Genomic DNA, 12581 nt, shown 5'->3' on the forward strand with positions numbered 1-12581 from the left:
CCCTTGTTCCCTGAACATCACTGTTATCCTGTTCTTTTTTCAAGGTGCCCAGATTTCATACTGTTTAAACAATTTGTGCAGTTAACACAATCATCACAGGGTCCAGAGGCAACATACATCCTCAGCTTACAAAGATGATGGGATTAAGAGATTAAAGACAGGCATAGGAAATCATAAGAGTATTGACTGGGGAAGTGATAAATGTATATGAAATCTTCAAAATTTATGTTCAGAGACTGCAGTAAAGACAGGTGTAAGAAATTATAAAAGTATTAATTTGGGGAACTAATAAATGTCCATGAAATCTTCACAATTTATGTTCAGTGATTACAGTAAAGACAGGTGTAAGAAATTATAAAAGTATTAATTTGGGGAACTAATAAATGTCCATGAAATCTTCACAATTTATGTTCTTCTGCCATGGCTTCAGCCGGTCCCTCCACTCGGGGTCCCTGACTTCCCCCAACAGTGGTCTTTGGAATTTTGGTGATGTTGACGTCAAGAGTTTGAGACCAGTCTGACCAACATGGTGAAACCCCCCATCTCCACTAAAAATACAAAATTAGCCTGGTATGGTAGCCCATGTCTGTAATCCCAGCTACTTGGGAGGCTGAGGCATGAGAACCACTTGAACCTGGGAGGCGGAGATTGCAGTGAGCCGAGATCATGCCACTGCACTCCAGCCTGGGAGACATGGGTGAAACTCCGCTCCATTCAGAAACAAAAAAAAAGTTTGGTGATGTTTCTGAGACCAGAAATATGACATAAAAACTTAACTTTTGTTTATGTCAACTGGCCCACAGTAAAACTGGCTTCCTTATGTGCTGCTTTGCTTCAATTCAGTTTCCAAGAACCTACTGCTAATGTTAAATGAGGACTCCCCACTCCGGCGGGGAGAAAGTACAACTTCCCTTAACTCCCACACCAAGTGTCACTCGTTCCTACCTGACACTTCATTTGCCCTGTCCTACCCCAACCCACCCCTTTCCTTTAAGCTCCTCTAGCCTCTCTAAAGAGAGGAGAATTCAGCTCCATCCTCACAGAATGGAGCACTTGAGTCCAGACCCAGAAGGGTGCCTGAGAGACACCTGTCAGAACACAAGTGAATGGCCAGCACAGGACTGCAGCAGCACCAACGCTGGCAAAGTGGCACCTCGTTCCTAAGCGGTGGCTAATTCAGTGCCTTAGCACTATCTGTCCATAAGCGTCATAAGCCACATGCTATGGCTTCTCACGCCTAAACCCAGAATGCGGAGAATGGACAAAAAGCTGAGCAATTCCTGTTTGGCAAGGTGACGGGGAGCAAGCCATGAATGGGATAATAAAATTACTCTATGGATACCAGGCCCCAAACTAGACACTTCAAGTACATTACCAAATACACTTAACTCTCACAATAACCTCCTGAGACAAGTGTCATAAGTCTCATTTTACAGACCAGGAAACTGAGACTTAAAGGCCTTAAGTCGTTTGCCCCAAATCACATGGCTAATTAAGGCACTGAAAGAGGATTCAAACCAGGAAGAATTAAGTCTTCCTGAAAGACTTTCTGGTGCTCCAAAGATGAGATGGTAGAGTACATCCCAGGGCACCTATGCTTTCCCCTATTACAGCACTTTTCACAATATATTTTTATTGCTTATTTGACAGTCTCACAAAAAGTTGCTAACTTCTTGAAGGCCAGCCAATGTTGTAATTCCTAGTTGTATCTCAGGGCCTCTAACACTGTGCTGTATGATAGGCACTAGTGTGTTTTATACTGAATGAAAGAAATATAATTAAACTAAATCAATATTGTTTCTGCTCTATGAAATATAATGTAATATGAGAAATTATCCAGACAGGTTTTTTACTTATGTTTTATAGTAATTTACAGAATCTTTGGAAGTCTGTATTTAAAATGTATTCATTAAGGCTGGGCACAGTGGCTCAAGCCTGTAATCCCAGAACTTTGGAAGGCCAAGGCAGGAGGATTACTTGAGCCCAGGAGTTCAAGACCAGCCTGGGCAACACAGAGACCCTGTCCCTACGAAAATAATTTTAAAATTAGCCATGCATGGTGGCATACACTTGTAGTCCTAGCTGCTCAGAAGATCATGTGACCCAGCAGCTCAAGGCTACAGGCCAGCCTGGGCAACAGAATGAAAGTCTTTAAAAAAAAAAAAAATTATTAGTCATAGTCTGGTAGTAGGCTTAGGTGATAAGTCGTAATTTGTGAAATGAACATCTATTAAGTTTTCTGCTCTAAACTGTTCTTCTATTGGATAAAATTGTAATTGGCTTTTTCCAAGAGAGCAGCTGAAAAGATTCTATTCTTAATACAGTTAGTTGCATCCACTTGACACCTGTGTGCTGCTGCTTGCTCAAACCCACATTTTCATTACTTGGTCAAATGTCCAAAAAAGCAATTTATCCCACGTAACTCTTACCATGTTCTGGTATTTCTCAGAGTTTTTGCTCAACGTACTTGGCCCCTATGTTGTTTAGGATCTGTACTGGCTCCTGTAGCTATCCACAAAGTACTGTGGGATATCTGGCAATAAGTGCCAAGCTCAAGAAGGGTGAAGGAGCTTCAAAAGAAAATAAGAACTGAGCTAGGCCTTGGAAAAACTCTGAAGACTCACTTGATGTGACGCATCAGGGAACAACCTGTGTCCAGAATTGGTTCCTTCCAGTGGGTTCTTCGTCTCACTGACTTCAAAAATGAAGCCATGGACCCTCACAGTGAGTGTTACAGTTCTTAAAGATGGTGTGTCTGGAGTTTGTTCCTTCAGATGTTCAGATGTGTCCGGAATTTATTCCTTCTGGTGGGTTTGTGGTTATGCTGACTTCAGGAATGAAGCCACAGACCTTCCCAGTGAGTGTTACAGCTCTTAAAGGTGGCATGTCCAGAGTTGTTTGTTCCCCCCAGTGGGTTCGTGGTCTCACTGGCTTTAGGAGTCAAGTTGCAGAACTTCACAGTGAGTGTTACAGCTCATAAAGGTAGTGCAGACCCACAGAGTGAGCAGCAGCAAGATTTATTGTGAAGAGCAAAAGAACAGAGGTTCCACAGCATGCAAAGGGACCTGAGCAGGATGCAGCCACTGGCTCGCCAAGCAGGATGCAGCCGCTGGCTCCAATGGCCAGCTTTTATTCCCTTATTTGGCCCTGCCCACGTCCTGCTGATTGGTCCACTTTACAGAGTGCTGATTGGTGCGTTTACAAACCTTTAGCTAGACACAGAGCGCTGACTGGTGCATTTTTACAGAGTGCTGATTGGTGCATTTACAAACCACCTTTGGCTAGACACAGAGCACTGACTGGTGCATTTACAATACTTTAGCTAGACAGAAAAGTTCTCCAAGTCCCCACCCAACCCAGAAGCCCAGCCGGCTTCACCTCTCACTGTGATGGCAAATGGGCTTTTTGAACAAGGCTAGAACCTAGCAAGCACGTAAGAAAATGCAGCAGAACCTATAAAATGGAGGAATACATCCAAACCAAACAGGGCCAAGGAGCGCATATCCAAATATAAGCAAAACAGTAGACAATATCTTGGGGCTTTTCAAAATCCAATTTACAAAAACCACCTAGCCACTTAGAATATGTTTAAACCACAGTTAAACACGTAACTGGGCTTCTGGAAATCGGAGAAGGCAAGAGCACAGGGAACTGAAAGAGTTTCAGGCAAGGGTTACAACATTACGAGATGGGAAACAGGAGACAGGGAAAGATCAAAATGTTGACCCCCATATCTAAAAATTCTGATGTGGTCAACTTTTAAAGACCTTTTTCTTAACTTCCCATGTGAAAACTGTTTCATGCTGTTTACAAAAAGCTCTTTAACCTAAGAGAGTAAAGTCTTTCTGAAGTATCCCATGTAAGCAGATTTAATCAGAGGAACAAGACTGTGTGCTCGCCAAAATATGACTGAATGTTTAGGCAGCACAGATGTGGAAAGTAATTCAAATACCTAAACTTAAACCCCTTCCTGTTTCTTCTAGAATTATCAGTTGGATAGGCTACTTATTAGATACTTTATGTATTAAGGTAGGGTAGGGGCTGGTTGAGAATTAAAAAAAAAAAAAAAGCACAGTCTTTTAAAGATTTAACAACCTAATGGAAAGGACAGATGTTTACATAGTTTACATATTGTTGTATAATACAGACAACCACCCTTCTCTACTGTTCATTATGGTATACAAAACTGCCAGGAAAAAAGGCTTCTCCCTATGACCCACAATGACTGGCTCTTCACAGGCGACCTCCGCAGGTACGACAGTCAACGCACACACCATACTGAGCAAGACTGCACATGACATCAACTCTTTATAAACTTGAAGCCAGAAGAACAGGAAAGGATACAGAAATAGGACTTCAGGAAAGAATTTGGTCATTAAATAGCTCAAAGCATAGAATAAACTATTGTAACCATTTCTCCTTTTAAAAGGATTACCGAGTGTGCAAGTGGCTTCACAGGATATACTGTGAACAAATGTTAACATCAGAAGCTGGAAAGTTTAAGGGGAAAAATGAGTCAATAGAAGATGCAAGGTCAGACATTTCTAAATTCCAGTGGAGTAGATGGCAAGTAGAAGTAAATATATTCACTCGCACTCAGTTTTCATTTCCATAATATAACCTTCACACATATAGGCACCATCCAATTCAAATTAGAAAAATAAGAAATGGATGTTGTTTACAAAGAATACCTGCCAATGAAATGTTAAAAGAGAATGAACCAAAATGCAACAAACTTTCAAACAGCTTAGAGACACAATCAAAACAAAATCATAAAACTATAAAACCATAGTCAGATCCCCCAAGTCCTTCATTTGACAGATAAGAAACTAAAGCCAATGACTTAGTCAAGGTCGCAGAAGTGAAAGCTGACCTCCAACCTCCTGCTGTAAAGCCAGAGGCTCGGGACAACCCAGCTGCCTGCAGCATGGCAAACAATCCAAGGAAGGAGCCGGGGGTGGTGCCCCCAGTGATCTCCCACTGCCCACAGGGGCTGAGCCTCAGTCCATAGCCCTTCATTAAAAACTGTAATACGGTATGCCAAAAAGAAATGTCCAATATTGTCACAAGTCACTTAAATGATAATTCATTCCATAAAAGGCAGTTACAGAGCTGGAACTCCTTGGGTTCATCTGTGTGGTTAAGCTACTAAGGCCACAGTGTTTATTTCCACCAAGGGATTTTAGTCACTTCTTTTAGGAAGAGAAGAAAAAAAAAAAACTCACATTCCCAGCCATGTGGGGGAAAAAAATACAAATATAAAAACTCCCTTCCCAACCTAAAATTGGTATTAATTCCCCTCTCCTTGGGCCAAGCCAAAATCAGTAAACAATAGGCAAATGTTACTTTTTCTTTCTCAAGTATATACACAAAATTCAGGAAAGATTGGTGGAAATTATTTCTCTGGGGTAATTTCAAAACTCAGATTGCACATTTTAAATAAGTTGCTAAATATATCCCAGGCTCCCTGTGGCAAAACCGCTGCATTATTTCTGGAAATCACAGTTAAATCCCAGATCCTTGAGTATAGAGTCTGTGGTTCACTCACCTTTGAATCCCCAACACAATACTATACAGCACACAATATAATGTACAATACCGTAACAATACTGGCACACAATAGAGGCTCAATAAATTTTTGTTAAATTGAAGGAAATCACATCCCAATACTTAATAGTCTCTTCCTAGTTTCAGTGGCATCACGGTGTGGCAGCGTCTATAATCTTAAACCCTACTGTAATGCTACACTCCTCCATAAAACTGAGGTGCACACAGAAATAACTACACTCCCCCCAGTGATAAGCTCCTTCTATTCAGAGCTTATGTATTGTTTGGTTACAGGTATTTTTAAAACTCTGTATGAAAAGGTGTAGCCCAAGAAGATTACTAGAGGTTTTACTACCTTGTCCAGGTGTTTTTGTTTTGTTTTCAATTCCATATCCCCCAAAGGGGGAAGAGCACATTTCGAACATAAAACAACAGATGGTTTGCTCCAGCATCTCCTTCAAAGCTGCCAAATGTGAATAAAGTGTACAATGAAGCAAGCAGAGGCATCTATGTTTTCTGTTTATGAGTGTATTCAAATTAGACACAAACCTTTACAGCTCCAAGTTGCTCTTTTCTGAATTTTTCCAAGGGTTTAATCAGGGTTTCAGTCACACTTAATGCCTAGAGAACAAGAGTGATGATAAAAGAGCACAGCATTAGGCTTCCAAAAAGGAAAAAATTAGTATTTCATTTCCCTCTTCCACCCCACCCAGAAAGAAAATGAACAACATATTTAGCGGCTTTATCTCACTCTGCCAATGCAACAATTAAATCACTTCTCAACTTATTAAAGCACTAGAACTCCATAAATATTTTCAGGGAAGAGGAGGTGGGCAGATTGCCAGTGAAATGTGCAACACAGCCCCAACTCTCTTCCACAAAACAGCAAGAGGGCTGTCCGTAAACAACAAAGGGGTCTATCACATTCATTAACAGAACACTTCTGTTTGAGATTGTTTTTTCCTTCCCCCTCCTTAGAAATTTAAAATTCAATTACATTCCTTTATTGATAATCAGACTACATTATGTAAAGAACTAGGACTGTAGCTACTTGTTCAAATACAACCAGTCTGCCCTTCATTACAGAAACCTCCTAAGGATTTAAGGTATATTAGCAAAGTAGAGTCACTGGAGGCTCACAAAAAAGCCAAATGCTTGGGCATGCTAGCAAGCATGACATCAGGGAAGCTCACATGAGAGAAGCCATACACAAACTCCAACCACAATCACATTTATTTCTTAAGTTGGCTGGTTTGGCGCTTTTCATGTTAAGTCACAAAATGCTGAAAATGCAAATAAAAGAAAATATTCATCGAAAGAAAACATACTTAGTAACAACACACTGGTAGGTAGTGGCTTCTCACCCTTTGTTTCCAGGAGACCAGAACTCTCCAAAATATAAAAGAAAATCCCAAAACATTATTTAAGAATGTGCCATCCCTCTATTTAGAAAGGTGCTCAAAAATCCAAGCTTAATATTACAGAAAAAACAAGTGATTTGGAATAGATCAAGATTCTTAATTTAACCAAAGGCTCCTCATCAGTGTTTCATTATGTGAGGGTTTCTCCCAAAGAGACCATTCATACTCTAAGGTAGGGAACACTCAAAATAAGTGACTATGCCCACTTTCAAGATGCTCAGTTAAAACTTTCTACCCCAGGCTAAACCCTGGATTCCCCTCACTCCCACCTGGATAATTTGCTGCTTGGGTGTAAAATAGTTGGGGCAACAGAGATCTAAAAGAAAGCATTAAGAGCAACAACTAGCCAGGGAAAAGTGATCATCTTTCAAAATATCATTTTTATCCTCTCTACATTTTAGACCATGCAACCTACAGCAATGGCAAACCAAAGAGTCCTACAAAGCACCACAAGCCAGGAATCCTGACTCCCCAGTATGGAATGCCCCACATTCCATTAAGAGTGCAGATACAAGAAGTGCTAGCATACATTAATCGATTTACACACAGTGTCTCATAGATTAACTTAAGGTACACTAATATGAGCACCTGTGTCATTTTTTAAGTTCCCACATCTGAATCTACCCAACTAGTGTTCCCAAATAAACTTCCATATAATATGTCTTCTGTGAAACTGGTACACTCAAGAAAGAAGTCGGCCCAAAAGGAACTGCAGGGATCACAGAAGCTAACAACTGCTCAAGTTCACAGAAGACAGTAATAGGGATTCGAAGTCACATAAGTCTGAACCCACCAAGCGTAACTACCATGCAACATGGCAATAAAAGTACCAAAGAGGTGCTTCCCCAAAGTTGCCATCTTAATAAACTTTAAATATGTGCCTATTTTACGAGATAAATAGCTGTTGAGCATGCAAAGCCAGGTGATAGGGATATAGCTATGAACAAAACAAGCACAGCCCCCTGCTTTCATGGAAATTACTGTTTGGTAGAGAAGATATAAACCAGATACATGAACACCTAAGGAGATATATAAGAGCACATTTTAGTAATTCCTTCCAATGAAGAAAAGTAGGGGTATGGTGAGGAATGCATTAGAAATGTGTGCAAAGAGCTTCTTCAAAGTAGCGACATTTAAGCTAAAACCTAAAAGGTGAGAAGGAATCTGTGGTGCAAAGGGCAAGGGAAATTGTTTCCTGCCGAGATCAGCAGAGGCAAAGGATGAAGGTGAGGAGTTTGAGCATTACGGGGAATGTCAAAAGGCCAGAATGCCTGAAGCATAAGGAGCAATTAAGTGAGCCCGTAGAGCTGAGTGATGGCAGGGAATCAGAGCGTGCTGAGCCTTGTGGGCTCTGGGAAAGGGTTAGCATTTTATTTGGGGTACAATGCAAAGCCACAGGAGGGTTTTTAAGCAGTGAATCGACAATGATAATTAAAGCTTTTCAAGATTACTCTGGCTGCTGAGGAGAGATGAGAGGTACAGAAAACTGGAAGACAGACTCGTTAGGAGGCTTCTAGAGTGGTACAGGAAGAGATGGTGGTGGTTCAAATGAAGGCAACCAACAACAGAAGTAAAGAGAAGTAGACAGATTTGAGAGATATTTGCAGGTGGAGTCAAAGTAATGAGAGACTGACCGAATGGAAAAGGTGAAGATTTCCAGGATCCCTCCCAGATTTCTGGCATGAACAAATGAAGAGATAACAATAGTAGTTATTGCCAGGCACAGAGAGATAAGCATCACATGCTCTCACTTATTTGTGGGATGCAAAAATCAAAGCAATTGAACTCATGGAGATAGAGAGTAGAAGGATGGTTACCAGAAGCTGGGAAGTATAGTAGGGGGGAGGTAGGGATGGTTAATGGGTACAAAAAAATAGTTTGAAAGAATGAATGATACCTAGTATTTGATAGCACAACAGGGTGACTACAGTCAAAATAATTAAATTGTACATCTTAAAATAACTACAAGAGTATATTTAGATTGTTTGTACCACAAAGGATAAATGCTTGAGGGGATGGATACCCTGTTTTCCATGATGTGACTATTACACATTGCATGCCTGTATCAAAATATCTCATATACCCCATAAATACATATACCTATTATGTACTCACAAATCCTAAAAATAAAAATAAATTTAAAAATAAAAAATAAAGGACATTATTTACTGAAGCAGGGAAAATCTTGAGGGAAAGCAGCTGGGAGCACACACTAAGGGCTCATGTTAAATCTGAGATGCTGAGAAACGCCCAAGATCTTAGTAAAACGGACTGTCAGAGATACAGGTCCACAGCCTAGAAGAGACGCCTAGGTCAGAGATACCAATTTTGTCCTCATCAGCAAGTAGATGGCATTTGAAGTCATGCAAGTAGATAGGCAGGACGGTAGAAAAATGGAAATGTCTCAGACCAAGTACTTAGAATAGGAAAAGGAAGAACAGACAGAAACTATGGCAATGAGACTGGAGAAAGTTATCAAGGTGTTGGATAAAAGAAGAAAGAGCTTCAGGCCTGGCACGGTGGCTCATGCCTCTAATCCCACACTTTGGGAGGCTGAGGCTGGCGGATCACCTGACGTCAGGAGTTCAAGATCAGCCTGACCAATATGGAGAAACCCTGTCTCTACTAAAAATACAAAATTAGCCAGACAGTGCCTGTAATTTCCGCTACTTGGGAGGCTGAGGCAGGAGAATCACTTGAACCCAGGAGGCAGAGGCTGCGGTGAGCTAAGATGGCACCACTGCATTCCAGGCTGGGCAACAGAAAGAAACTCTGTACCCCTACTCCCCAAAAAAAAGAAAGAAAAAAAAAGAAAGGAGTTCAGCTGTGTAGGCTGCAGAGACGTTAAAGAAAGAATGAGAGCTCAGCAATATCCATGGCAAGGTGGCAGAAAGGGCCAGACTGGAGTTGATTTATGACTGACAGCTGAGACCATGTGGGGAACAACCCTTCCTCAAAGAATGACCATGCAGGGCAGTACAGAGAGGATGACTGCTGAAAGAGAACATGCCGTAAAGTGAAGGCATGTATTCTTTTAAGACAGAAAGCTGGTATTTAAGAGATGAGAGGATGTCTAAACGCCCATGTGAAGAATCCAGAAAGAATGGTTCAAAGTCTCTGACATGGGAGGAGATGGGATGCTGAGTATGCATGGAGGGTTGGCCTGTCATAGAAGTCAAGATCCTTCCTTCCCTGTGATAGAAGGAGAAAAGGGGTGCCAGTACAAATGGATTTGTGGGCTTTGTGACAAAAAGCTGAGAGTTCCTACCACATGGCTATTTCTTCCCATAAACTACAAAACAAGGTCACTTGCAGAGAGTTTGGGCATGAGAAGTTTCATGCCCAACTAACAGGAAGAATGAATGAAAGAATCATTACAAATGGGACAAACACTTCTTAGAGAAACAAGAAGGCCTTTTGAGATAGGTGAGGAGGAGCTGATGAAGATATCATCTGCCTTATTGTGGGATTTTCTCCAGCAAGGGAGGGAGAAGGTGGGTGGCTGAGTTCATCCCAGGCGAGTGTTTCTAAGAGATGTGAATGCATCAGCACAATATGACGTGGTAGGCAAAGTGCTGGCAAGCTGCGTAGAGCTACTGGGGAGCAGAGGAGGAAGGTCCCCTGAGTAGGAGAAGGCTTCCTGAAGGAGATCATGCACAGCTCAGCCTGAAACAGAGGGAAGGCGTTCTTCAGGCAAAGGCCTTCCATGCGGAGAGGGGAAAACAGCAATTTCAGGGCACAGAACCTAAGCAGCTCAGTGTCACTAAAGCAGATGAGGAAATCAGAGAGGATCACAAGACAAGGCAAGAGATATCGGATGGTCTCCATGAGCCATCAGAATGGGATGCCGGAAATGCTCAGAAAGTAGATGTAGGTTATCAATAATATGAATATATGAAGGCCTTTTAAAATAAGAACCCCAAAACTTCATACTCTGGTGTAAACACTGTCTTCCACCAAAAGAACCAGGCTACAAAGGTTACACAAGAGCAATTTTAGGTCATTATATTTTTTCTTCATTTGGAGAGTTAATTTAATGCAATATCCGTCTGAACTCCAAAGGCTAACACTAGAGTAGAAAAAGAACATAAGGGTTTCATGGCCAGGTGTGGTGGCTCACACCACGTAATCCTAGTACTTTTGGAGGCAGAGGTGGGTGGATTACTTGAGGTCAGGAGTTTGAGACCAGCTGGTCAATATGGTGAAACTCCGTCTCTACTAAAAATACAACAAAATTAGCCAGGCATGGTGGCAGGCACCTGTAATCCCAGCTACTCGTAAGGCTGAGGCAGGAAGAATCGCTTGAACCCAGAAGGCAGTGGTTGCAGTGAGCCAAGATCGCACCACTGCACTCTAGCATGGGTGACAGAGCAAGACTCCAACTTGGGGGTGGGGTGGGGGGAAGAATATAAGCGTTTCTGCCTTACTGTCTTCAGATCAATAAGCAAATTTCCAAAACAAGGATGGTAGTAGTTGTGGCAAATAACACTACATCCAACTCATTAATAAAATTTTTTTTATTAAAAATACTTGTAAGAGCTTAAAATTCATTATGATTTTCCTTCTTTAGCAAAGTCTGATTTTAAAACTTCTAAACTGAACCTAAAAATTATATTTAAGAACAAAATAATAAAAGAGCCAACAGATGTTTCAATAAAGCAATGTCAATTGAGCAACAAAAATTTTCTTTTTCTCAAAATAGACTGGAAGCTCCATGGAATCTCTCGGTTCCTGCTATAATTTCACAGATATATTATATAATATTTATTAGTAGTAAGTGTTACTGATGTTTCCTAATGCCGAAACATGATTCTTCTTTCCCAGCAACTAGTGAACACCAAATCTAGGACTGTCCCTAAAACTTAAAAGGCAACTTACAGTGATGACAGTTTCCCAATGACAAGGAGATGGCTGAAGCAATAATACTGAGAAAAGTTTTCAAATACTAACATATTAGAAATTAGATAAGAGAACGAGTATAGAATGTGATTTTATAACCACACATACAGATTACATAATCATATTCCTATGAATTACTTGAACCAGCCAAGAAAAGAAGTCACAAAATGCCTTTGCTAATGAGCCTTGGAAAGGGTTTTGGATAGTTCTGCTTGGAAACAAAAGACAGCTTCTTGAACATAAAATAATCAGATGGTCTCTCCTCAGAGAAGAAGTCAGCCAACTTTTTCAATAAAAGACCAGGTAGTAAATAATTTAGGCTTTGCAGCCATGCAGCCACAGTTCCAACTACTCATCTCTGCTGTGGTAGCACAAAAGCAGCCACAGACAGCATATGAATGATGGGTCCAGGTGTGTTCCAAGGAAACTTGACTTACAAAAAGAGGAAGCAAGGTAGATCGGGCCCATGGGTCACTGTTTGCCAAATCCTGCCTGAGAGGATCATCTTGAGTATCACGGCAATAAAATGCTCTACTTATGCTTACCTTGTATTTTTAAAAAATATACATTTAAAATATTTGCAGTCAATCAGAAGTTGGGAAGGAAGGTGGAAGGCTGGATAAAAGAATCACAGTTCAAGGAGCTCTCGAGCTGAAGAGAGGGACTCAAAAGTAGTGCCGTTAGAATTTGCCTGGGATAAGTAATCTACAGGAT

General features: G+C 41.0%; 1 protein-coding gene across 1 annotated transcript in view; it reads right to left on the reverse strand.

Moving 5' to 3' along the window:
• Positions 1–12581, reverse strand: part of ARHGAP10 (Rho GTPase activating protein 10) — a 341948-nt gene that overhangs the window by 213191 nt on the left and 116176 nt on the right. Inside the window, exon 4 of the mRNA XM_011956701.1 lies at positions 6097–6168. Coding sequence (XP_011812091.1) covers positions 6097–6168 — 72 coding nt within the window. The remainder of the gene's footprint in view (positions 1–6096; positions 6169–12581) is intronic.

This window comes from Colobus angolensis, unplaced genomic scaffold (assembly GCF_000951035.1).
Source record: "Colobus angolensis palliatus isolate OR3802 unplaced genomic scaffold, Cang.pa_1.0 Scaffold111, whole genome shotgun sequence".
Lineage (NCBI taxonomy): Eukaryota > Metazoa > Chordata > Mammalia > Primates > Cercopithecidae > Colobus > Colobus angolensis.